General features: G+C 39.0%; 1 protein-coding gene across 4 annotated transcripts; it reads right to left on the bottom strand.

Annotated features, from left to right (window-relative positions):
• Positions 1–840: 840 nt before the first annotated feature.
• On the bottom strand, positions 841–21,878 carry TIAL1 (TIA1 cytotoxic granule associated RNA binding protein like 1). Of its 4 annotated transcripts, none has more exons than XM_054636895.2 (12): positions 21,622–21,873; positions 15,091–15,187; positions 11,710–11,859; positions 11,358–11,412; positions 10,960–11,047; positions 8,981–9,056; positions 6,910–7,018; positions 6,536–6,631; positions 6,367–6,451; positions 5,962–6,085; positions 5,346–5,485; positions 841–4,500 (listed from the first exon to the last, which is right to left on the bottom strand). In XM_054636895.2, the coding sequence occupies exons 1-12, from the start codon at positions 21,648–21,650 to the stop codon at positions 4,383–4,385; spliced, it is 1,167 nt and encodes a 388-aa protein (XP_054492870.1). In that variant the 5' UTR covers positions 21,651–21,873; the 3' UTR covers positions 841–4,382. The 4 variants fall into 4 exon arrangements, with proteins under 4 accessions (XP_054492870.1, XP_054492872.1, XP_054492877.1 ...); XM_054636897.2 differs by having other exon boundaries at positions 11,710–11,808; positions 21,622–21,872; XM_077182819.1 differs by lacking the exon at positions 841–4,500 and adding an exon at positions 5,745–5,837 and having other exon boundaries at positions 5,350–5,485; positions 21,622–21,878.
• Positions 21,879–22,993: the final 1,115 nt, after the last annotated feature.

The following is a 22,993-nucleotide window of genomic DNA, read 5'->3' as shown; positions in this document are numbered from 1 at the left end:
TACACTGAATTCCCTGACAAATCCATTAAGTGTTTTTCTTCTAAACAAAAAACAGTCTGTGCAACTCTATGTCTTATTGACAGCTTCAACACTAAGACAGAAGGCAAGGCCATGTTTCTTTCCACAGCATATCAAGAATACTTTAATAACCAGTAAGATTCAGATCAGCTTTAATCAAAGCATAGGGAGCTGTGTATTTAAGCAAGAATAACTTGTATTCAAATAATCATTACTGATGTCAAATTAATGTTCTGAGTCATTACCCTTGAAATGTCAGTGAGCAGAGCATGTCATTCACACATCCATGATCTACATCAGCACACAGCCTCAGAAGGACAACACAATCAGTGTTCACTTGTCAACATGAAGTCCTGTTTCTTTTTCAAGTAAAACATTCAGTAAACACTTCAGCATTTTCTTTGATTTGAAATTATGGTACAGCAGGATGGGATTTTATCCATGTAATACTGAAAAACACAACAACTTTTAAGGGTTTTTTTTAAACAATCAACTGGATTCATAGAAGTCAGCTGAAATGAAACACGACAAAGACCTTCCCAGAAGCTACTGCCTTGCAGTTGCCTTTTTATGAACAGAAACTTCATTACATAGTAAAATCCTTAAATTTATCAATGTGGGATAGGCACCACATGTGATCAGAACAAATGAATTCTCACTCAACTTTCAAGAGAACCTTCTTTTGCTCTTACAGCCGCAATCCAGATCCCAGATTATATCTAGATATGAAAATTCAAGCTGGAACAAGGCAGTTCTTCACAAACCCCATCCATTTTTTGGACATATACTGAACAAAAGATTGCCTGTATCTTGCAATGTAAGAACAGTGCAACAAAATCTTTTATTGCTGACCAGGAAACAGTTTCACGTGATTAAAACAAACACTTGTGCCCTTGTTCAAAAACAGTCAGATAATTAAGAAGTATCAGACACTAATCATGTCCATACAGTTTAAGTCTGCTTCCTTGTGTACAAACACAAGAAAAACAAATCACTATTTTTCTGCAAAACTAAGCCTTATTCACTGTGAGACTTTTTTGAGTGAAATGAAGGCAATGGTTCTGGTACAGTGAATCGCTTTTCATGAAGTTATTTAGTAAGAAGAAGGTTCTGCAGGAAGAGTATGTCTAAAAACTGTTAGCAAATATACACAAGGAGGCAGGATTGATGAGAAGCTACACGTAACCTTAAATTTACAGCCTTACTACTGCAACTCCGCAAAATACAAAATGATTTTGTAGGAAAAAATTTTAAATAAAACATCTTTTACATGGTTGCAAGTGCATAGTTTACAAGTTCAGCCTTGTCTGCCTGTTGTCAGTTTTACAGCAAAGAGGGACAATGCTTTGACAGATGACAAATACAGGATAAGCCCTTTATCATGTTCCATTTTTATTGAACATTTTCTGCAAATGCAGATTACAACCTTGGTTTAGGTTGCACGCATCAACTTAAGCCATAATAAATCAGTGTTTCTGAAATCCAAATTCTAGTGGTAAGGGTTAGGTAGTGGTCAATTTCTGTAGTTAAAAAGAAATTACAACAGTGTAAGTGTCACTCATAAAAGCAGTATGGTGCAAGAGGCTCTTTGGTGCCAAAAAATTGTCAGTGATGCATTTATGAATGCTATAGAGTAAAAAGCAATTTAATTTACAACTCCTCCTCGCAGTGCTAGAGAAACATTAAAGGACACTGGAGACCCCCACACCTTGAGCAGTCTGCGAAGAAATATCACCATTACAGAAAAGCTGTATAAAAATCAACGACAAAAGACTTAAATCAGAAGGTATAGCCTATCTTTCATCCTGAAATACAGGTCAGGTACGGCCCAGCTCTACAGCAGGCATATTAAATAATCAGATTTAAAGTGATCTACACATTGAGACCTGAAAGATCACTGCCTTAATCTCACACCCATTTATATGGGCATTTATGTGGCAATGTACTTGCATCATCTAAATCTTCAGTAGCGCCTAAAGAACAAACTGCCTCCACACCAGCATGCACCCAGAACAGCCATATGGCAAACACCTAGAAGGATGTAGAAACCCCAGATTTCAAGTGAAGTCTAAGAAATCCTAAAGGAACTCACAATTCGTATCTCTACTGACTCGTGACTTTTTAAACCAGCTGAGTGGAACAAAGCACAGACTTACTTGTGAGGTTTTCCCAAACTACAATGTATAGGCCGATCCTCGCGTAGATATACACATATGTACAAAATGTATAGAAAAACAAGAGTCCTGTAGGCAAAGGTTCCTATCTTGAGTGGAAAGACACTACAGATAGCATAAAGGAGAAAAGGAGATAAAGGGCCAATTCTGCCAGCACGAGCACTCGTGGTTCCACACCAACCTCAGTCATTATTGCATGCATTAGATGCCCAGAGTCACAAGCAGCTCTGGTGCAGCTGAGCCAACTGACGAAACTGCTCTTCCAGTACATCTCACTCTCAACCTGATCTAAAAGTCAAGGTACTACTTCACACATCAATAAAAGAGGAGGAAAGAAAACCCTCATGTGATTTGCTACAGCAACAAGTGTAGTTATTTGCACAACCTGGCTGGGTTTAACACAACTGCAAATCTCCATTTCAAAACAGACTACTCTACCTCGCAACACCTGCACGGCCAGAAACAGAGAAAATACACAGCTTCTCAGTCACTCACTTAGAACTACCATCTCTAAAAACCAAATGTTCTGTTTCTTGTAAAATGCAAGTTTGCTGCACTGAGCTACCACTGCAAATCCTACTCTTTTCCTTCCAACCGTGCCTGCCTCAGCATTCCAGATGACAGCTGAGGCATTTGCACCCTCTAGCTGTCACAGGGAGGACACATTACTTATATCTAACTTACATTCATTTTCAACTTCAAATTTATTGAGGCAGTTTATATCAATGTATCCATAAAATAATTCAGAAATAACCCAAGTATACCATTTAAACATCTTCATGATTTATCCATTTACACACTCAGTACACAAACAACCCAGCCTCTGTACAAGTTCATCACATGCAAACCATCCATAAAGACAAAAACTTTAATTAAAAATAAGTCACAACTCAGTGTACTGTTTCAACTGCATCTCCATTTACCAAATGGCACATTGAATATTCTCTAAAATAAGATGTTTTTAACAATCTTGTTAAAAAATTCTTGGGCAAAATATTTCTAGACTTAAAAAACATCAAGATTTTTCAAAACACTCAAGATACTATACAACTTATAATAACCTTGAAATAGGTTTACAAGGTTGTTAACCAAGGTATTTACATACCAAATAATGTAAAGCAAAAAATTTGTATTTCTAATGACAAAAAGGTGATGCATTAAAGATTTATGAAATTAAAATTAAGGCTCTTTGTTATAGTTCTTTATGTAACTTTACATAATAGCCAACTTTGGAAATGTCAGTCTTGCACATTCTTGTCAATCTACTGCATTTAAAGCAGTAGGGTATATTAAGTATTACTTTGAATAATTACATTGCTACTTCTATGTTTGAGCATGCTTTTGAAACACTGTAATTATGAAATATTTACAATGTGTAGCCTTCAAACTTTATGTAAAAGCCCAAGTATGACTGTCTGATTTGAATACAAACAACATACTTGTAAAAACACTTTTACTTCTCAAAATTAAATGTAAACTACTAGAGTTTTAACAAGCAAACCAGCTCTGAAAAGTTTCAACGTGTGCCTGAATGTGGACAGTAAAAGTTATGTGAAATTTCTCAGACAGTACTGTTTTTCATTTCAGACTGAACTGTTCATTGTATCAGCTGTTTTCTGTAAGCATGTAGAAAAATTAAATATTTTTTTAAAAAATTATTCCAAGACCTACATATACTTTGAACTATGTCCATAGGTTTCTTGAAAACTCAATACTGTCTTGCAGGTTGTAGTGATTGGTCCACAGTTTATTTCAGGATGTGTGTTCAACTAAAAGCAACTCCCTGTTTTTCAACGTCATTTCTCTTAAAAGCACAATGATATAAAACACTGAAGACAAAACAAAAAAAAAAAAAAAAAAGGAATGGTAACCTCAAGATCAAATTCATTAGCCATTTCTCCTACTATATCAAAATTTGTAGTCAGAATTGTCTTTATTGACTTTATTTTTAATTTTTGTACACAAAGAAAAACATGTTCATATCCATCATGAACAAAAACTTAAAAAGGCAGAACTAGAAGACATTTGTGTCCTTCACCAAAGCAAAGCTGTGCTAAAGGTTCCAAACATTTCCATTTTTAAAATAAATATTTTCTTTTTTTTTTTTTCATTGTCTACATTCCAGTCTTCAGAATGTCACTGGAAACTGCAGCCTATCATGAAATACACACTTTTAAACAGAGTCCCAGCTCACTGTGTTTGGTAGCTTGCCATACCATATCCAGCTTGGTTAGGTATTACAGGAGCACCTTGTCCCTGGGCAGGTTGAGCACCAAATCCACCCATCCAGGCAGCAGATGGAGATTGGCTTAAAAAGAAACAGGATGGTTAAAAACAGTGGGGAAAAGCAACTTAAAAAAATACATATAAAAACATACTTCCTACACAACTACTTGTATCAAAATAGAACAATTTCTTCTTCTTTTTAATGAGTAATTCAGGTTAAGCTCTACAACATGTGATTCCTGAAAATATCATGAGCTTTTTAAGAACAAAGGAGAAAAAAACCCCACAAACCTTGGGTACCAGTTGGATATGACATCTGCCTCCCAAGGCATGAACACACACAGGTGGCTGGAACTCAACATCAGTGATGCAAAAATGCAAGAAATACCCAATACCTCATGGGCATGAACACCAGTGATAGGTCTATCAGGGCTTAATATGTTTAATTGGCACCAGATAACGAAGAACTAGGCAAACAAGTTATTTCAAAATTATGTTAAAACAAAGAGTTCTTTTGAAGACTTCAATCTTCAAGAGATCCATTATTAAAAGCCCACACAAATTCTGAAACTGCACAAGTTCAAGGGTCTGTGTTCTTCTCTCCCTGTAGGCAAATATCCAGGCTCCTGGCTCAGACTCAACACCTCAATCCCAGAATAGATTTAGGTACCAGACAAGACCACCACCCAAAACTTTTCCCCACTGGGTAGTCTTTGTGCCTCTATCACACGTGAAATGTGCCACCAGGTACAAGTCTGAGTAACTCACCCCAGTATCTGCTCATGGCAAGCACTGAACATAAACTTTAAGCACACAGGAGTCCCCCTAAACCTTGAAACCTTGTGCAATCCTTGACCCAAATGAGCCTGAAACTTAAGCTACAGCATCCTTGGAATATTCTAAAAAAAATTAAATATAATTACTCACTCTACTCCAAAACCCTGTTGATTCCATGCTTGGCCATACATTCCATATGATGGTACTTGCCACCCATTAGCCATATATTGCCCATACTGTTGTGGGTTTCCATATACTTGGCTCCATTGTCCCCACTGACTGTAATCCACCTGCAGAAAGAATAATCCATTGTACTTCAGGTTCTAGAGATGGTTTATATTGCATTTGAGCTGCTGAAGGCAAAGTTTTGGCTATATCATTCAGAGAGCTAAAACAAGCAATAATGAGATCTGAAAAATAAGATGTCACTATGACTTAATTAGATCCTTGTACTGAAAAATTTATTTGTGTGTGCTTGAAACCCCAAAGACTATTTGGTTGGACAGCCACCTAATCTGCAGTTAGCAAAACAGCAAGAATTAAAATTACCTCAAAGTTTCTCCCTATCTTGGATCATATCCAGAAGACAGTAACAGATATTCCATCAAAATCACTAGCCCAATTTGATGAACTGGAACATAACTGAGACAGAACATGGAATTTCATAAGAACTCCACCACAAAATTTAGCCATTATAACTGGGAAGTCATTACAGGTATAAACACAATTGCTTTTGGAATACAAAGAAAAGGTTAGGTACAGTTACCTGTTGGAAATTTTTAGTCATATCAGGGGATTCTTTACCCCAATAACATTTAACAACATGTCCTTCAATTGTGGTTCCATTAACTGAAACAATAGCATGTGCTGCACTTTCATGGGTTGAAAACCTAAAAAATATAAAAAAACCCAATGTTATGTTTTACAGTACTTCCACCTGATTACTTAAAAAACAGTGACTCCATACATCCAGAGAAAAACATCTGCTTTCACAAACATTCATCTTCTCAGGTAAAAATGTTGGTGGCCCTTTTTACAAATTCCAAATTATTCTATGAATATATGGTGACAGCTTTTATTGTATCAGGACAAGTTAAATCAGGTGAAATTACAGAGAAATGAAGTGTTACTGCATGCACAGACCCAGAGATTTTGCTTTCTCTGTCCATACCTGACAAATGAGTAACCTTTTTCTGGAAACACCCTTATTTCCATTATCTGTCCAAACGGTGAAAAAGTCTGTCTCATAAGCTGATCTACAACATAAGATGTTGTTGAATTAGTAATCATCCTGGTGTTCAAAAAGTTTCAATAATAAAAAATAAGAGAGCACTTCATACCTGTTAGCCCTGAGGCAATTCCTCCACAGTACACAGTACAATTTTTTGGACTTGACTGATTTACTACATCTTCAAATCTCAACTGTTTTGTATTATCTATAAAGAGAAAAGGCTGGTTTTCAGCAGTGGGTTGACAGTAACCCAGACACTTACCTCGTACACAAGCATGAATTTCACATTTAACAAATACATTATTAACAAACACATTCAATATTTTATGACTATGCTGATACAACACACCAAAAAAATCTAATCAAGATCTGGAAGGCAGGCTAATATGTGATTTAAGTGACATGATTTTGGCTTTTGTTTAATTCCCCCACTGCACAGTGAAAAGACAGCAAACACAACACAGCATGACATGAAGCTCTTACTTTCTTGTGTACTTTTAGGGGCTGGTGGTTTTCTTGTTGCCCAGTTAGTTCTGATCTGGCGGCCTCCCAACCACTGGCCTCCCATGTGTACAATAGCATTTTCTGCATCCTGAAGAGATTAAAACAGAGATTGTAGAACTTCCAAACAAAAACCATGTACAAATCTACTCCCAAGACTTGGCTATCAGTTAATTCCACTGACAAAACCAGTAACAGTACTAAGAAGAGTATGAAATTCTGAACAATCATAGCAAGCAAACAAACATTAATTAACATGAAGGCAACTGGTTACAGAGAAGGCTCTCAGAAGTCCTTTGGTAAAAACTTCCTCCTACCCATTTTCTACACAGGATGGAGGCCAACTGCAATCATATATACACACTACCTGTATACATACATGTACATGTGACACACACATTTATACCATATACACATATACAAGCATCTGCATTAGAATGTTCAAAAGCTGCCCAAGAAAGTGGGAAGCTCACACAGATGGCAGAAGCAATCACTGAAATAAAATAACTATCACTAAATGTTTCTTTTGCTTCCTGCAGGTGTGCAACAGATGTTTTGTAAGTTCTCTACATGTTAAGGTCATTGTATGAACACACATGAGAATCCATGGCCCACTTTTTATCTTGAACATGCAACTGAAGACAATCTTTAAGTTCACAGTGCAAGCAGAAGCACTTGGTAAGCAAGGGTAAGTTTGCTAACAGCTGCAAGAAGCAATTTGTCTCCCATTACTTTGGAAGAAGACAGGTAGAGCAGACAATTAGTGCACATTTGAAATGCTTTTCCAAGGGCACAAAGCTTAAGGAAAAAAATGCCAAGCACAAGGGACAAAGAAAATGTGGACAAGTTAAAGGTGAGCTGCTCCCAACGAGAATTCTCTTCTCAAACTCAGGACCTTGATCTTTCTAGGTTTTAAATATATGGAGTACTCATTTTGAAAACACAGAAATACAAAAATGAAATTACAAAAGATGACCAATAAGAAAAGAAAAACTCAATCTAAATGATAAAACCAAACCCACTAGACAATGAAACCCCCCAACTGATTCAAGCAGCCTTGGCTCCTAAATCATGGTGAACACATACTGAACTGACAAGGAAAGGAAACACTCTCTGATGAATCTTGCTGCTATCCTGCTTGAGGACCACAGCTGAGATAAAAATGGAACAGTGCCCAGGCCAAAACTGGTCCAGTCCAATGCAGGAGTTCCATTTTCTCTTAACTGTGTTATGCATTAAGAGCTCAGGCTGGAAGTCTGGGAGCATATCCCACTTCCCCAAATCCAGCAGAATGATACATTCTGAAAAATGGGCCTTGAAGTACCAGCTCAGGACTGTCACACCACAACCCTACAGGTGCAGCTACTGTGGGAATGAACAACAATCAAGACATGAAATTTAGAGTACTTTTTGGTACTGTGTTTAGAATTCATCCATTCATTTTGTAGAATGAATAGTAATTTCAATTGGAGTTTTTATGGCTCAGTCTAAAAAGAATCCAGTAGCTTTAATTCCATGACTGTCACAGTTCCCCCCTGGTCACAGGAACCTAACAACTGTATGATAAAGGAAGAGGGGTACAGGGAAATAACAGCTATTTCTTTTTCTATTTCTTTTTCTATTTCTTTTTCTATTTCTTTTTCTATTTCTTTTTCTATTTCTTTTTCAGCTGGAACACAGAACAAAGAAAGTGCAACTAGAAAAACACACATAAATCAAGGCATTCAATTGCAGTATCTTATGGCATTGGCAAATCTGAAGAAATTAAAACTTGTTCTCTGATTAGGACAGCTCCAGAGATCTGACATTTAGGACTTCTGACCACACAAACAGGCTTTATATACCTAAAATCCTGAAACTGTGAGCTTGTCCTATGCAATATATTTAAGGAAAATGATTCACAGTTTCCCCACATTGTCCTAAACATACATCCAGCTCCCGTACATGTAAATTTGTTTCCCTGGGTGAAGTCTAATAAACAGCAAATACATAAACAGGCAAAACTAAAAATGGAAAATAGGGACTATTTTAAACCTGCACTGTGATTACTCACCAGTTTGTTATAAAAAGATACAAAACCATAGCCTTTTGACTTTCCAGTTGCCATATCTTTAACTACCCGTGCGTCCCTGTGAAAAGAAGCACAGCTATATGAGGGTAGTATTGATAACCTGCAAAATAAAAACTAAAAGGAACCACACACACTGTATTGTGAGCATAATTTTTTCTTATAAATTCAGTTAGCCCTAAAACTACAGTCATTCCTGAACTCTCCCTATTGCTTCTTTACCTGTTAGAAAAAAGCAGTAGGACAAAAAAAATAACATGTAATAAACATGCAACCTATGCACATAACCTATACTGGCTATAACTAGAATGTTCAAATTTGAAGTATAAGAGAAACAAAGTTTCCTTTTCTAATATTCTATTGGCTAGGGTCCTCTAAGGTTTACTGTTCTATAAATTACTGTAACAATTCTATCTAATTTACCATGCATTTTCTAAATAGTTAAATGTCTTCTGCCTAGTGATACAAAATATATGAAATATTAAAAAAATCGAAAAAGAGGAAAAAATAGGAATTAAAAGGCATACATGGCCTGTTAACAGATTTCTTTATTTTTCTTGGTCAATTCTCTACCATCATTTTGGAGTTTGGGTAGCTGTAAATTTTGAAAAATTGACATTTTCAGAAATTTAAGAAAGGAGAATAAAACTAACAACAATGCTAAGCACACCAGTACGAAAACAACAAATTTACACAGAAATTTTAGTGAGTAAGTTAAAATGATTGGAAATATAGAACTGCACTGAATAATAGAATGTTAAAATGTAAATACTAAAATATGTATATATAAATAATGTATAATAAGAATAAATAGAAATGAGAAAAAATCTACAACTGAGTTCCAGTGTGCACAGTTCCTTGCAGTTAGCCTTCAAGATCCTGTCCATTCTTATGAGCAATTCTGCAAAATAACCAGAATGCTATTACTTTTAATTGTGACTTGGACTTTAGAAAAACTGCAGGTCTCAGGTATAAATATAGATTGAGAAACAGAAACCTGAATTATTCTTTTTAAATTGATTTTTAAAACAGTACTACTTACCACATTAAGAGACAAAAAGCAAAGTAAACAAAACAGCAGAGGTAAGAAATAAGATTTATGATTCATTTAAAAATATGCGTACAGAACAAGAGAAAAATAAGAATTTTGTTCTTAGAAATATACTCCTGTAAAGTAGTACAAAAACGTTCATGTGCAACTTTGATTTTTATAAAGATAAACTGACAAAAGATTAACAGACTTTTTTTTGTAGCAATACTCTTTAGGACAAATATACTTTAGCACTCTCAAGGACTTTGTAATATTAAATATGTTCAATTAGAACACCAGGTGATTTAGGATCACCTGAATTGTCCAAGAGAAGTTTAAAGAAACATTCTCTTAACTGGCAGAAATGTGCACATATTGTAAAGCCACCATTCTTTCATTTCAGATATTATAATTGTAATTCATCCCATTCTCATCCAAAAAACCAGATTTCATTCTCATAAGTATTAGCTTTTTCAAAACATTCCCAAGTTATTAACTAGTTGCTTTATAGAATTATATTTCAATTGCCCAGTTTTCCACACTGCCTATGAAATGCAGCAAAAATGCACATAAAACACACCCAGGATACAATATATATAGTATGTCAAGTCACTACTCTGTACACATTCTCAACAGCAAAAAATCACACTTAGAGCAGTAATTAAATTTTAATAAAAGGTTGAAGGACATTAGCATATAAATTAGGTTAAAAGCACATTGCTTTCAGCAAACCAGAGCACAATTACATTACTGCATTTACATTGTGAAACACACTGAGAGATACAACCCCTCTTTACTACCCACCCACCCACCACAAGAAAATGAACAGCAGAAAAATGATCTCAATAGATAAGAAATAACATTTCAACTTAGAAAGACATTTTCACTATCACATTTTCTGACTGATATTGGAAATGTTTATGATGATACTTACGATATTTTACCAAAAGGAGCAAATGCTGACTTGATGTCTTCTGTTGTTATTTCTGGACTTAAATCCCCAACGAACACGTGGAAGTGATCTGAAAATAAATAATTTACTAATCAAATATTTAACTGCTATCTTAAGTTTCAACTCCTGAGAAAGTGATGCTCTGCACACAGCTCTGGGAACCAGGAACGCTCAGGATTCCATGTGAAGAGCAGCAGCAATTTAATCTGTCCACTCCGGTTTCCCCAGTTGTAAAGCAGAAACAGAAGAATTAGTTTGCAAAATTCTATCAAACACTAGATGGGAAGGAGAGAAGTTATGTTTAAATGCATTTATGATAAATTATTACCACTTTGTGAAGTATTTGTGCACAAGTGATACTGTGGCATTACATTACTTACTGGATGTATCTTTTTTCTGGCTACTTGGTGTTGTTGCCCAGTTTACTTTGACCTCCTGAAAACAAGTATAAGATTTAGTATAAATTCACAAAATTCTTACATTTTATAAGTTCATTCAAGGGTGGGTTACAACTCTCAATGTTTACAAATCATCATTTAATATAAAACACCATCATAAATAGAAGATCACAAATAATACATTTCCTAAACAAGACTTACTTTTTTATATCAATACTTTTAAAATATTATTCTATCAATATTTAATCTTGGTAAAACATCTTCAACCGTTTTATTAATATTTTCACACAAATCTATATTCATTAAATCTAAGATTACCATGTGAGCAACTTACCTTTCCCAAAATTTTTCTCCCATTCATAGCAGCTAATGCAGCAGCTGCATCTCTGTGTTCATAAAATTCCACAAAGCAATAAGGGTCATTGCTTGTATGCTGCAAAACAGAAAATCCAACAGAAGAGTTGACCCTTCTGCTATCGGGTTGCTGAGAAGAAAATCCAGGAAAATATATTACTTACAGCTAGAAACTTTCAGAATGATTTGCATCAGATTTATGAAATAGCCTTTGACATTACACTTAAATGCAAGAATTTTTGAGATGGATTTTTTTATTAAAGGTCTAGCAGTTTCTGAAGAATAGCTTGCTTTGAATGAGGACTGAAGTTTACTGAACTAAAAATAACTGAGCAGAAAAGTGATCTACAAACTGGATGGAAAGTGGGGGGAAAAGGGAAAGAATGGAAAGAAGAAAACACTGCCTCATGCATATACTCAAAGCTAGAAAGGTTTATTCCCCAGACACATTTTCACCAATTTTCTCTTGCCCTACTTAAGAAGTCTTTCCTTTTATTTGACTGAAAACCACCAGCAGGCAGCAACCTGGAACCTGCACAGTGTCAGTCTCAAGTGAAAAATGCCATAGCAAAGGACTGGGAAATAACCTTTTAAAAGAACTCAAAATAGTTTGACTGAGGGAAAAGGATACTAATCAATTGACTGTTAACTCTGTTAAACCTTGAGTACAACCTGTTTTTGTAGGATGGCCTAACAAATCACCTTTAAAAATACTCACTGGCAGAGGTCACTGAAGTAATAAATGTACCAGAGTATAAAGTGCAAAGAACAGAAGAGTTTTCTGAAAAGCTGATCAAGTGGAAAGGATGTTGAGAATGCCAACTTGAACACTGGATTTGATCTACCTCCAGGATGTAATGAGTACAAAAACGGTTACCAAAACATTTTCATTAACTATGCAGCATGTGCATGGACCAAAATGATAAAATATAATTCTAGAAACACTAATATTACCCTAAACAAGTTATTTCTCCCATGGAAAGGGAAGGGTCTAGCAGAGAGGAACTGCTCTGGCATCAGTATTCTCACTATCAACCTCCCCCAGTGCAGGTAGAACACAGCTGTAACACGAGCTAAGAGAAGCCTTTTCCAGCATTCTTATTTAACTTCTGACAACCCCTACACACTTACACTGATGAACAATTCTAATCCTTCCCCCTAAAGCTGGATTGTACAGCTTAAACATGGTTCTGTCTACTTGTGAAGCTGTGAAGATGCAACAGTTGAATGGATCACAAGGCCCTTGTACACCTAAAATGGTCTTGGAGTGTGAAGTCATCCTCCTGAACACTGTCACTACCTGGGGCCTCTAAAGGATGCACAATAAACAGATGAGAGAAAATGCACCTGAGATCATAAAGAAAGTTTCAGTCACAAAGTTCTCTACAAGCACACTCACCTCAGATGGCCCAAAAAAGAAAGCCTTAATTCACCCCTCCTCCCACACTACCTTGGGAAACCCATTTAAGGCTTCTTCAGGAAATTTGGTGGTTTATGCTTCAGCTGAAGTACAGCCTTACTTTTAGATTGTAGGGAGGTCTTCTTTAGCCCTGAGAACTTGTCTGAATATGAGAGGAATCTCTTTTGCAGACACTCAGATCCTTAGGTGTTAAAACTATCTACAAATACTGTGCCAGCAGCCTGAGTATTATATACTCCCAAAAGAAACACCTGAAATTTTTCAATACTTGATGTGTTCATGTCATATACTCTACAAAAGAAAAATAATGACTTGATACACCTAGCTAAAATGGAAAAATCACAGGTCTTTAAAAGGTGATGGTGGTACTAACAATGGTAAGAATGACCTAACCATGGCACAGTCCCCAGGACAGGTTTACCACACACTGTAGAAGGATGGACTCTGTGGCCAGGTCCTGTGACAGTCCAGAATCCAGTCTGCACTTCTGTGACAGCTTATTGGCAGCTGCTGAGGTCAGCCCAGTGCAGTCACCTCTGGGGCACTGAATACAGCTGCCAGCAGTTTTTGTTTATCTACTTGTTTCATGAAGATGTCTCACTTATGGAAAGATTGAAAACCACAAAGCCTCAACCAAGGTAAAAATGTTGGAATTTCCCACCTGATCCTCAAGAAACCAAAGTGCTGCTAACAGCTCTCACCCAGCCAAAGGTGGGAGCAGCAGCACCTTATGTCTGTAGAGCACATGATAATCAAAACTGTTTCTTCAGAGAAGAACTAACAACTGTGATCTGTCAAGCCTTCTGTTATTTTTCTCCAATAAACTTAAAGCAAATCCAGCAGAGAAAAGTGTCACATGGGAAATTATTAGTCCAGACAACGATGAGAGTGATTAAACAAGCAGCAAGTTGATGATAAGCTAAAAACAAAGAAACAAACAAGTTGTGTGACACATTGAAAGGAGAAGAAGCCCACAGGGGAGTTTCTGGTAGCATTCCTAAAGAAGTCTGGTCACAAGACCTGCCTTTTAATACTTTCATTAACAATCCTGACAACAAACTAATGCAACTGTCCTCAAGAAAGCTCTAATTACAAGTTAGTAAGAATCATAAGCTGTAGTAAAAAGTATGAAGAGTATACAGAAACCAGACATGAAGGACCAAAGCTTAAACCTGGCTGAACTCAGATTAGTTCCTGCCTGCTCAAAGCTTACCAGTTACAAATGTAGAAGGAAGGAAAAATACCAGGGAGAGAGAAGTTTTGTAGGATGTGTCAAAAAGCTCACAGAAATGGCTGCCAACCATAAAGGTATCAGAGTATTTACAATGGAGATAAGAAAACATTAATACTTACCAATACTCTGTGCAAAAGACTTTATCTGGAATACTATGGAAATTTTGTCACTTTGTTTCAAGGAAAAATTAATTTAAGAACAGACAGGTGCAGACAAGAACTATTTGTACTAGTACAGACAAGAGGTATTTGAAGTAGTGCAGAAAGAGCTGAGGAAGAGTCAAACTTATTTTGAAGGACTTCTTACTTTTCATCTATAGCAAAGAACCATTTATTCAAGAGGGACAAGAATTACTGAGGCTCATGTTCAAATAAAGTGAAAAATGTACAAATAGCCATGAATAACACTTGAAATAACAAGGTTTCTGATCAGCAGAACAACATGATTTGCAAAGAGGGGGTAACAATCTTTTAAATAAAGTGGAATCTCATCACCAGCTGACAAAAGCTAAGTCAGGGCTACAGGCAAAAGCACAGGATTGCACACACCAGGTCTCTCCTGCAAAGTTATCCCCAGAGCCAAACACAATGAACCCAAAGAAACCCACTGCCAGTAATGTCAAAAGAAGCCCTCAACTTCATTTGTTTTGGATAGCTTAAGGTAAAGTTCCATTACATTTGCTACCCCCCAGATGTGGAAGGCCTTACCTCTGTTATCATTTTACAGCTTTTGCATGGTCCAATCTGGCTGAATAACTGAAGTATGAGAACCTCAGTCACATCTCTGGAGAGGTTTCCTACATAGCTACACAAGGAAACAAAAAACCAAGATTTTAAACCAGAAATTGTCATCTTTTAAAATGTAATTATGGTTTTAAAAACTTAAACAACTATAAAGAATCTTCCTTTAAAACATCTCAAGTATTTTAAAGATTATATTTACTAATTATTTCATAGTTTTAATGCAGTACTCATGTGGTTTCTGAAATATAACATTGGCTACACAACTGAGAAGTGAAGCTCAATGCAGACAACACTGGACACCAAGACCTAGTGCCAATCATTTCCCTGGCACAGAGATGTCAAAAGCACAAGGAACATTGCTCAAGAATGTTGTGCAGAACAAGCAACCAACTGGGCAATGATATTTTAAGTTTCACTTCCCACTGAGTATCTCATCAAGAATACTTCTGAATTTGGTACAAACACACATCTCACTCCCATGAGCTCAGGAGCAGCTCTCGGACAAATTGTGCTGCCTTGCAAACAACCAACTCAACTTTGCTGTTTCCCTGAGCATTTGGAAAGGCAGCCCACTCACCAACAGACAAGGCAATTTATGCAGCATTCTGCCACAGGAATGCACTGTGCAGCAGCTATCTCGACAGCTCTCACCTTTGGAATACCCCCCAAAATTCTGGCAGTGTTATTTTAATATCTCCCAGACTTCTTTATTTTTGTTAGTTTGTAAATCTTGAGAAATAATTCCAAGTTTTGAAATACTTATCAAGTTTAGATAAGAGTCCTAGATTTACCAGGTCAATAATGGCTGAGAAAGTCTTGAATGCAAAACTAAATTCTTTACAACAATGTGACTAATTTGTAATCAAACTGTAAACAAAGCGATCAGTTAAGAGAAAGGCTTGTCACAGTAACAGATGTCACAGGCCATCAGCACAGGGACATTCATCACCTTTACAAACAAGCCTGTCAAGGCATAAAGAATTCAAGTGCAACCAATAAGATGAGCAGAACCTTCTGTGATTTAGAAGCTGAAAGTATTTACATTTTATTCCTTTTACTCTGGTCATTACAGAATGTCATAAAACTGCAAACTCAAGTCAGCCTGACCTGTTAACAGAGTGAACAGAAATGTGAACAAGCCCTTCTTACTGCTCACAGACAAATTTATTTTGAGTTAACTAAAGGTGTGCTCTGAAATTGCTCTGAGAGGCAACCCTTGAAAATTTTTCAAAGGCAAATCATGTTTGGCAGCTGGACTTTCATCCGGATCAGCAAAATCAAAACGGACACTGTTTGTTTTCATCAGGACACCACACACCGTTATCAACAGGTGTTTGTTTATGTTCTTCTTTCAGCAACTATGGGCCAATTCTGCACTTTCTCAGCAGGACTTCAAAGCTACAACATCCAGAGGGACTTTCTGAAGCACCACCTGAATAGAGAACATCCACTAAAATCCTTCAGGTACTCATTATTTTCTTATTAAATATGTATGAATTAACCCAAGTCATTGACAGAAGCCTGGATTGTTATGAAGCTTTTCAGTAGAGAAGTTAAAAACTGCAGAACTTTAAGAGCTCTTACAGGACAAACTGTCCATCTCACTGACTTTTCAGTTCTATCCTGAAAATTTAGTAGTTAAACATTTATCCATACTTTCTTTCTGAAATACTAACTAAATTTTTGTTAATCATTCACCAAGAATAAATTGTAAACCACTAATAGTTTTTAGTGGAAATATTAACCTTTGAAGATACTACTAAAATCAGATGGCAAATGTACATCCCAGTAGGAATTCCAACATAAAGGGTCAGTTTATTGTTAGTACTGGTTTCCTCTGTATGCTGTAGTATTTATTAATACTGAGCCTTCACAGCCCACTGATACAGTAACACTGATAGAAATTAACACATTATTTCTACTGCAAACCAGATACAGTAAGGAATACAATTAACACTAACAAGAAAAAACCAAGTATCATCCTTCTTCTGCATAATATTAACATGTATTTGAAAAACACAAGAAGTCTGAAAATCAAGCTGGAGAATTCCTCTTGGTCTGACAAAAAATTTAAAAAGAAAAAAAGACCAGGGAAAGCCATTGCTCAGCAATCTATTCAACTAAGGTAAGAAAAGTTACACTAATTGCTAGAATATTCCAGATATATTAAGTGGTTTTTTGATACCACCATGCCTTCAGCAAGATAGTTGTGAGAATGCTGCATCATAAACCTCAGCTATGAAACAAGCTGCCTTTTCATAAAAATCAGGACCACCTTGACTGCTAGATTCAGATGGGATGTGAAATCCTACTGGTCCATTAATTCCCTAAATGTTCCAAGACAAATGCTGCCTTGGTGCACAGTGTCACCATTAGTCAGAGGCATTCCCACCCTTCCCAAGCTGCTAAAACTCAAACTTCAGGAATGCACCCACTGAGAATACTGCACAGTAAAGGTTCATGCAGTAAGGACAACACTCAGCCCCAAATCTCTCAAACTAAATGTAAAATATGGAAATACAAATCTCTACAAATTTGAAACAATCTGCTAAAAAGTAAGACTTGATGGTTACTTCATGTCTTTAAGCAGGCTGCAGTAACATCACCTCCTTCAGTACAGTTAGAAACGACTTCAATAAAAACACACAAGCAAACATCTTTGGTGTCAATGTCTGAATGCTCCAGAACTAAAGAAATCAAGATATTCACCACATTAGGAGCAGACACCTTACCCTTCTGGAAACACAAAACGTGGCTGAGCTGATGCTAATCACCCACTACACATGGCCAGCCCATGCTCAGCTTTCCCCTCCTAGCTCCACTGACACCTGATCTAACACAACAGCAGCTTCTCTTCTACTTCAGGAAATCAAAATTATCACAGACACACCTCAAGAAACCAGAAGATTCCTAACATGCTATGTACTGCATTCCAGTCTTTTTGGACTGATACATTCTAGAGGATGCATTAGGCAAATTTTTTAAAAATGATGAAACCCAGCAAGGCAGAAGCACTTACTAAACTCTTATAGGTGGCTTTGGATGATGTGACAGGGCAGCAAAAGTTGTGGCTTTTTGCACACAGGCCATAGTGTTTGCTCCCTTCTGCAAGCCTGAAGCACTTAAACACCAATTAATAAGCAGCTACAAAAAAACCCCAACAAGCCATAGACAGACAGATGTCCTGACACACATTTTTATCTATTACACTTCTGAATGCTGCTGGCAACACAAAGAATAACAAACTACTTGAAATTCAGAGATGTTGTACAACTATCTAAGGAACACAACAGGCATAGATCAGTCCATAATGAGTTCTGGAACTCAACTCTTTGGCTTGAGCAGCAAAACTCTCTTTTTGAAGGTAAACAGGTTTGTATTGCATGCTAGACAGGGAGGTAAGAAAGGGAGATTCACAGCCACTACCTTTGAGGTATACAAAACTCCTTTACACTCTTATTTTGAGGAAAAATAGTAAATCTGATTTCTCACTCACACAGGCAACACACAAGAAATGGCAGTTTCCATATTTAAAAGGGCAAGTTATGATAAGCAATAAGGTAATTGATGTGGAAATTCTAGCAACTCTGCCTAGTGCTTGTGAGCTACTGGAAATAAAATGATACCAAGAATAATCCACTATGCAGCCTCCTCCAGGAGACAACATTCCTGTACAGAGCTGAATTGAAGGAAGTTCAGGAGAAGAGTCTGGGAGAAGCTTTCCTCCTGCACCTTATCCATACTCCAGCCTTGGAGTACAGCATGGCAAGGCTGATGAGATAGCAGCTGTAGGCATGCAGGGATTCAGAGCAGTCCTGAACACCTCCAAATCACACTGAACATTTCTAAAAACTTCAACAAGAATATACAACTTTGCAACTTTACTGGCTGCCTGCAAGAACTGATAACATTAGCAGCACATCAGGTTTCTGATAGTTTAGTTTTCACTTTAAAGTAAAAGCAGGACTTTGATACAGCCTGTGCAATCTAACAGTACTCACAGAGAACAGAGCTTGCAAGTGTTCTATTAAAACAAAAAACAACAACAACAAAAAAAATCAGAAGCTCACAGCTCATTTTAGGACCAGCTAAAAAATTACATGTGACAAATCATGCAGAAGGGCCCCCATTCCTGGAAAGTTTTTTGGCAGAAAATATCTAAGGTTATTCTTCACATTTCTATAAAGTTAAGAAATAAAAATGCAAACAGTGTCAGCATTCTATATTAAGCTTCAGAAAATATTCTGAATTCTTAGAGGTTTATGACTGACCTATCATGACTGGAATAAACATAACAGCCCTGTAAGTACTGCAAATTGGAACAATCCTTATTCTGAGCTGGTTAAGATGGACATAAATGTTGAGTGAACAGTGGTAAGGTATGTTTTGCTTTTTAGAAGTTAAAAAAATGGCTTGCAACTGTTAAATAAGAAAATTCCTTCCTAATTTACAGATTTTGGATCTCATTTATTCCTTGAGGAGTAAAAAACTAAGACATTCATAAAGTTCAGCTTACACTATGAAGCAAGTGCTTTTGCACATGGTGAAATAGTTATTGAAACAATTTGTTCTTCACTTTCTCTCCCCTCCTCCTCCCCAAATACACCAAACAATGAAAACTTAGAAGTTCAACTAACACTATTTTTATTTGTTCTTCTTGGGGGACAGTGAGTTTTATTATGACATCACAACCGCTCTATATGAAAAGCAGTGCTCAGGATAATAATCTTTAAAACACACCTTACTATTCTAAATTTAAAGAAATTTCAGATAAAAAGTAGGGACAAGAAGGTAAAATGGAAAAAATGCTACAGCAAAATTTTTGTCTTCCAAGCAAAAAGATAATTACAGGAAAGTAACCCTTTGTGATTGTGGTTACTACAGAACTACTAGGAAATTAATGTGCATGCTGTTTATTAGTTTAACAATGAAACAGTCACACGTGTGCAATGAACCATTTGGGGCAGCTGTGGAGATGCTAGTTCAGACATCTTAGCACAAATTTAATTTTTTCTTGTTAGTAACTAAGAGGGTTAAGTCAGGTCCTTGATGGATGTGATCCTGGGAAGGACCCATGGCCACTGTGGTACCCAAACTTGTTAGCACTAAAAGAACATCTTAAATACCTAGTGGGACTATAGCAGTTCTTAAAAAGAAAGAAAAAGAGCCAATAATGAAGAAAGGAGCCTTGAAAATAAAACTGAATAAAACACTGTGTGACTCTGCTCTTTTCCCTCCTCCTATTCTAAAACAACACTTGAACCTAGTTCTGCTCTGAGGGCCAGGCAAACTCAGATCATTTGGATAATCAACACAAAAAGCATTTCAGATCTGCTTACTTTAATTATGCACCTCAGGGAGCAAGGACTAAGTACGTATACTACACTATAAACGAGTTTAAAGAACTTTTGCAGACCTAGAAAGGAGAAAAAAACAAATTGCCTTGCTAAGCCTTAAATGCCAAGTCATCATTTTGGTAGCGAGAACAGAATTATGATACATTTTACTCTGTTTCAGTAGTTTCTTTAGGGTGGCTTTCAGTCCAGACTATCTCGGAGAGTTTTTCTGAAGGCTACTGTCCTGAAAGCTAAATAGACAAAGATTTCATTTGCACAGTCCTGAGCTGTGTTTTGTCATCTGGGCAGCCCGAGCATGAGCCTGCCTTTCTTCCAGGGACAGCCCGAACGCTGCACCGCTCCCAGAGCCCCAAACACGCTCTGGCAGCTGCTCTGCAAATCTGGGAACTGCTTAAAATCAGCAGCAGCACAAAATCCCTGCTCTCCAGTGCCCAACCACAAGTGCGAGCCTCCCTCCTTTAAGCCAACAGGACAAAGAAAATTCATCAAAACCACATCTGCAAAGCTAAAAAGAACCCAGCAGCAACCCCAAAACGCTCAAATTCGTATTTTCAAACAGAAAACGGATGACAGCCACCGAGGGACTAAAGAGCGCGGAGAGACACGGCCAGCACACAGTTATTTCTTTCTGCTGGGCCCGATACCCTGTTATTGAACCACAGCGTGACACGCTGGAGGGAAGAGCGATCCCTCCCGCTTTCCCGGCGCTCCCCATCCCACCCACCGCCGGCACAGCACAAAGAACTTTCCCAGCGCCGGCACCGCCGTGCAGGGGGGCCCGGGGGCGGCCTGTGCCCCCCGGGGAAGGCTTGGGACCCCCGCCTGCAGCTCCAAACGCGCGGGGACGGGCCCCGGAGGCTCCGGGGACGGCCCCCGTTACACGCCGGCTCCAGCCGCGGCTCGCCCGCGTTTTCCTTGGATCGCCGCGGCGCCGTCTCCGTGCGGGCCGCGCTCCGCTCCCGCTCCCCCTGCCCGGACCCCGCTGCCGGCCCTGCCGCACACGCTCTGTCCCGCTCGGCTCCCTCCGCTCCCCCGGCACCCCCCGAGGCCCCGGCCCCGCTCCCCGGGAGCGCACCCCTGCCCCCGCCCCGCTCCGCCCCGGGCCCGCTGCCCACCCCGCCGCCCCCTCCCCACTCACAGGGTCCTGGGCTGCCCGTCGTCTTCCATGATGGTGGGCGAGCGCCGCTCTCCGCAGCCGCGCCCGGGGGCAGCGCCGGAGGGGCTCGGCGGCGCACGGAGGCGAAGGGAAGGTGAGGAGGGTGCGGGCGGCCCCGGCTCCCCCCGCTCCGCGTCGCCCCCGCGCCAGGTCCCGCGGCCGCAGATCCCGAGCGGGAGAGGGAAGCGGCACCACAAAATGGCGGCCGCCACCAGACGCTCAGGAAGCCGCGCTCTGCGCAGGCGCCGCCCCGCGCGCTCCCGGACCCGCTTCTCCTTCCAGGCCCCGCGGGGCGCGATGGGGATCGTAGGCACGGCCGGGCACGGCGTGGCGGAGCCCCAAAGGCTACTGGGAGTTGTAGTTCGCCTGTCCGCGCATAGAGCGGCGCGACGCAGAGAGAGAACTACAGCTCCCGGCATGCCCAACAGCAGCGGCGCCGCGGGGGCGCGCCCGGGCCGCCGCGATTGGCCGCCGGCAGCCCGGGAAGATTCGCTTCGTCCCGATCCCGGTCCCGGCCCTCATCCCAGCTCCAGTCCCGGGCCCACCGAGCGGGACGAGGGTGCCAAGGCTGCGCTGGAGCGCGGTGTCACCGTGTGCGGGGGACAAACGCCGCGCCCCGCTGTGCCCCCAGGCTCATCCCGGCCATTCCGCATGGCTGCGCCGGTCAGGCCCACACCGGGACGGGTCACTGACAGCCCCGGGAGGAGGATGGCCCGGCTGTGAGGCCTTGGAGCGAGCTGCCCTGTGGTGTGGCAGGGGGGTTTTTTAAGGTCCCTTCCAGCCCAAAGCGCTCTGATCCCGTGATTCCTGTGAAAAATGCCAATCACTTGTTTTTAAAATTTTAAAAGTTTAATAGTAATAAAATGGTTAAAAAATTGTCATACAATTAGAGTAATAATAATTTGGACAATTTGGATTAGGACAATATGAGACAATAGAAACCAAGAGTTATGGACGTCCGGGTACCTTTTTCTGGGCAGCATAAGCCCGAAAAAGGACCCCCATTAACAAAGGATTAACCTTTAAAAGCAATAGCCTGTTGCATATTCATAGACTTCATACATGATGCATAAATTCCATTCAAACACAGGATTCTGTCTGGTCATCGTCAACTTCTTCCTCTCAATCCTAACAGTGCCTTCGAGGTGGGAAGAAGTTCGTTTCTTCTGATAAGAAGGCAATAAATTCTTTTTCCCTGAAAGATTCGGGTGTCCTGTGGCTGCTATCTTCCTGCAAGTCCTTTCTTTAAAAAAAAGTATCCTACATGGCATAGTTTCTATTTTAACACTATATTTATAGTGTTATAGTATAGTATATATATAATATATATACTATATTTATATTTGTTATAGTA

Source organism: Agelaius phoeniceus, chromosome 9 (assembly GCF_051311805.1).
Source record: "Agelaius phoeniceus isolate bAgePho1 chromosome 9, bAgePho1.hap1, whole genome shotgun sequence".
NCBI classification, from domain to species: domain Eukaryota; kingdom Metazoa; phylum Chordata; class Aves; order Passeriformes; family Icteridae; genus Agelaius; species Agelaius phoeniceus.
This window is presented reverse-complemented; position numbering and strand designations above follow the sequence as displayed.

What these genes read in the sequence shown, in the direction of transcription:
- TIAL1 (XM_054636895.2), bottom strand. Translation starts at nt 21,650, where the DNA reads ATGGAAGACGACGGGCAGCCCAGGACCCT. An exon ending in TGACTAAAAATTTCCAACAG is followed by an intron (nt 5,486 to 5,961) that starts GTAACTGTACCT and finishes TTCTTTCTGCAG; the next exon opens with GTGGATTACAGTCAGTGGGG. An exon ending in CAACAGGGTTTTGGAGTAGA is followed by an intron (nt 4,501 to 5,345) that starts GTGAGTAATTAT and finishes TTTCTTTTTAAG; the next exon opens with CCAATCTCCATCTGCTGCCT.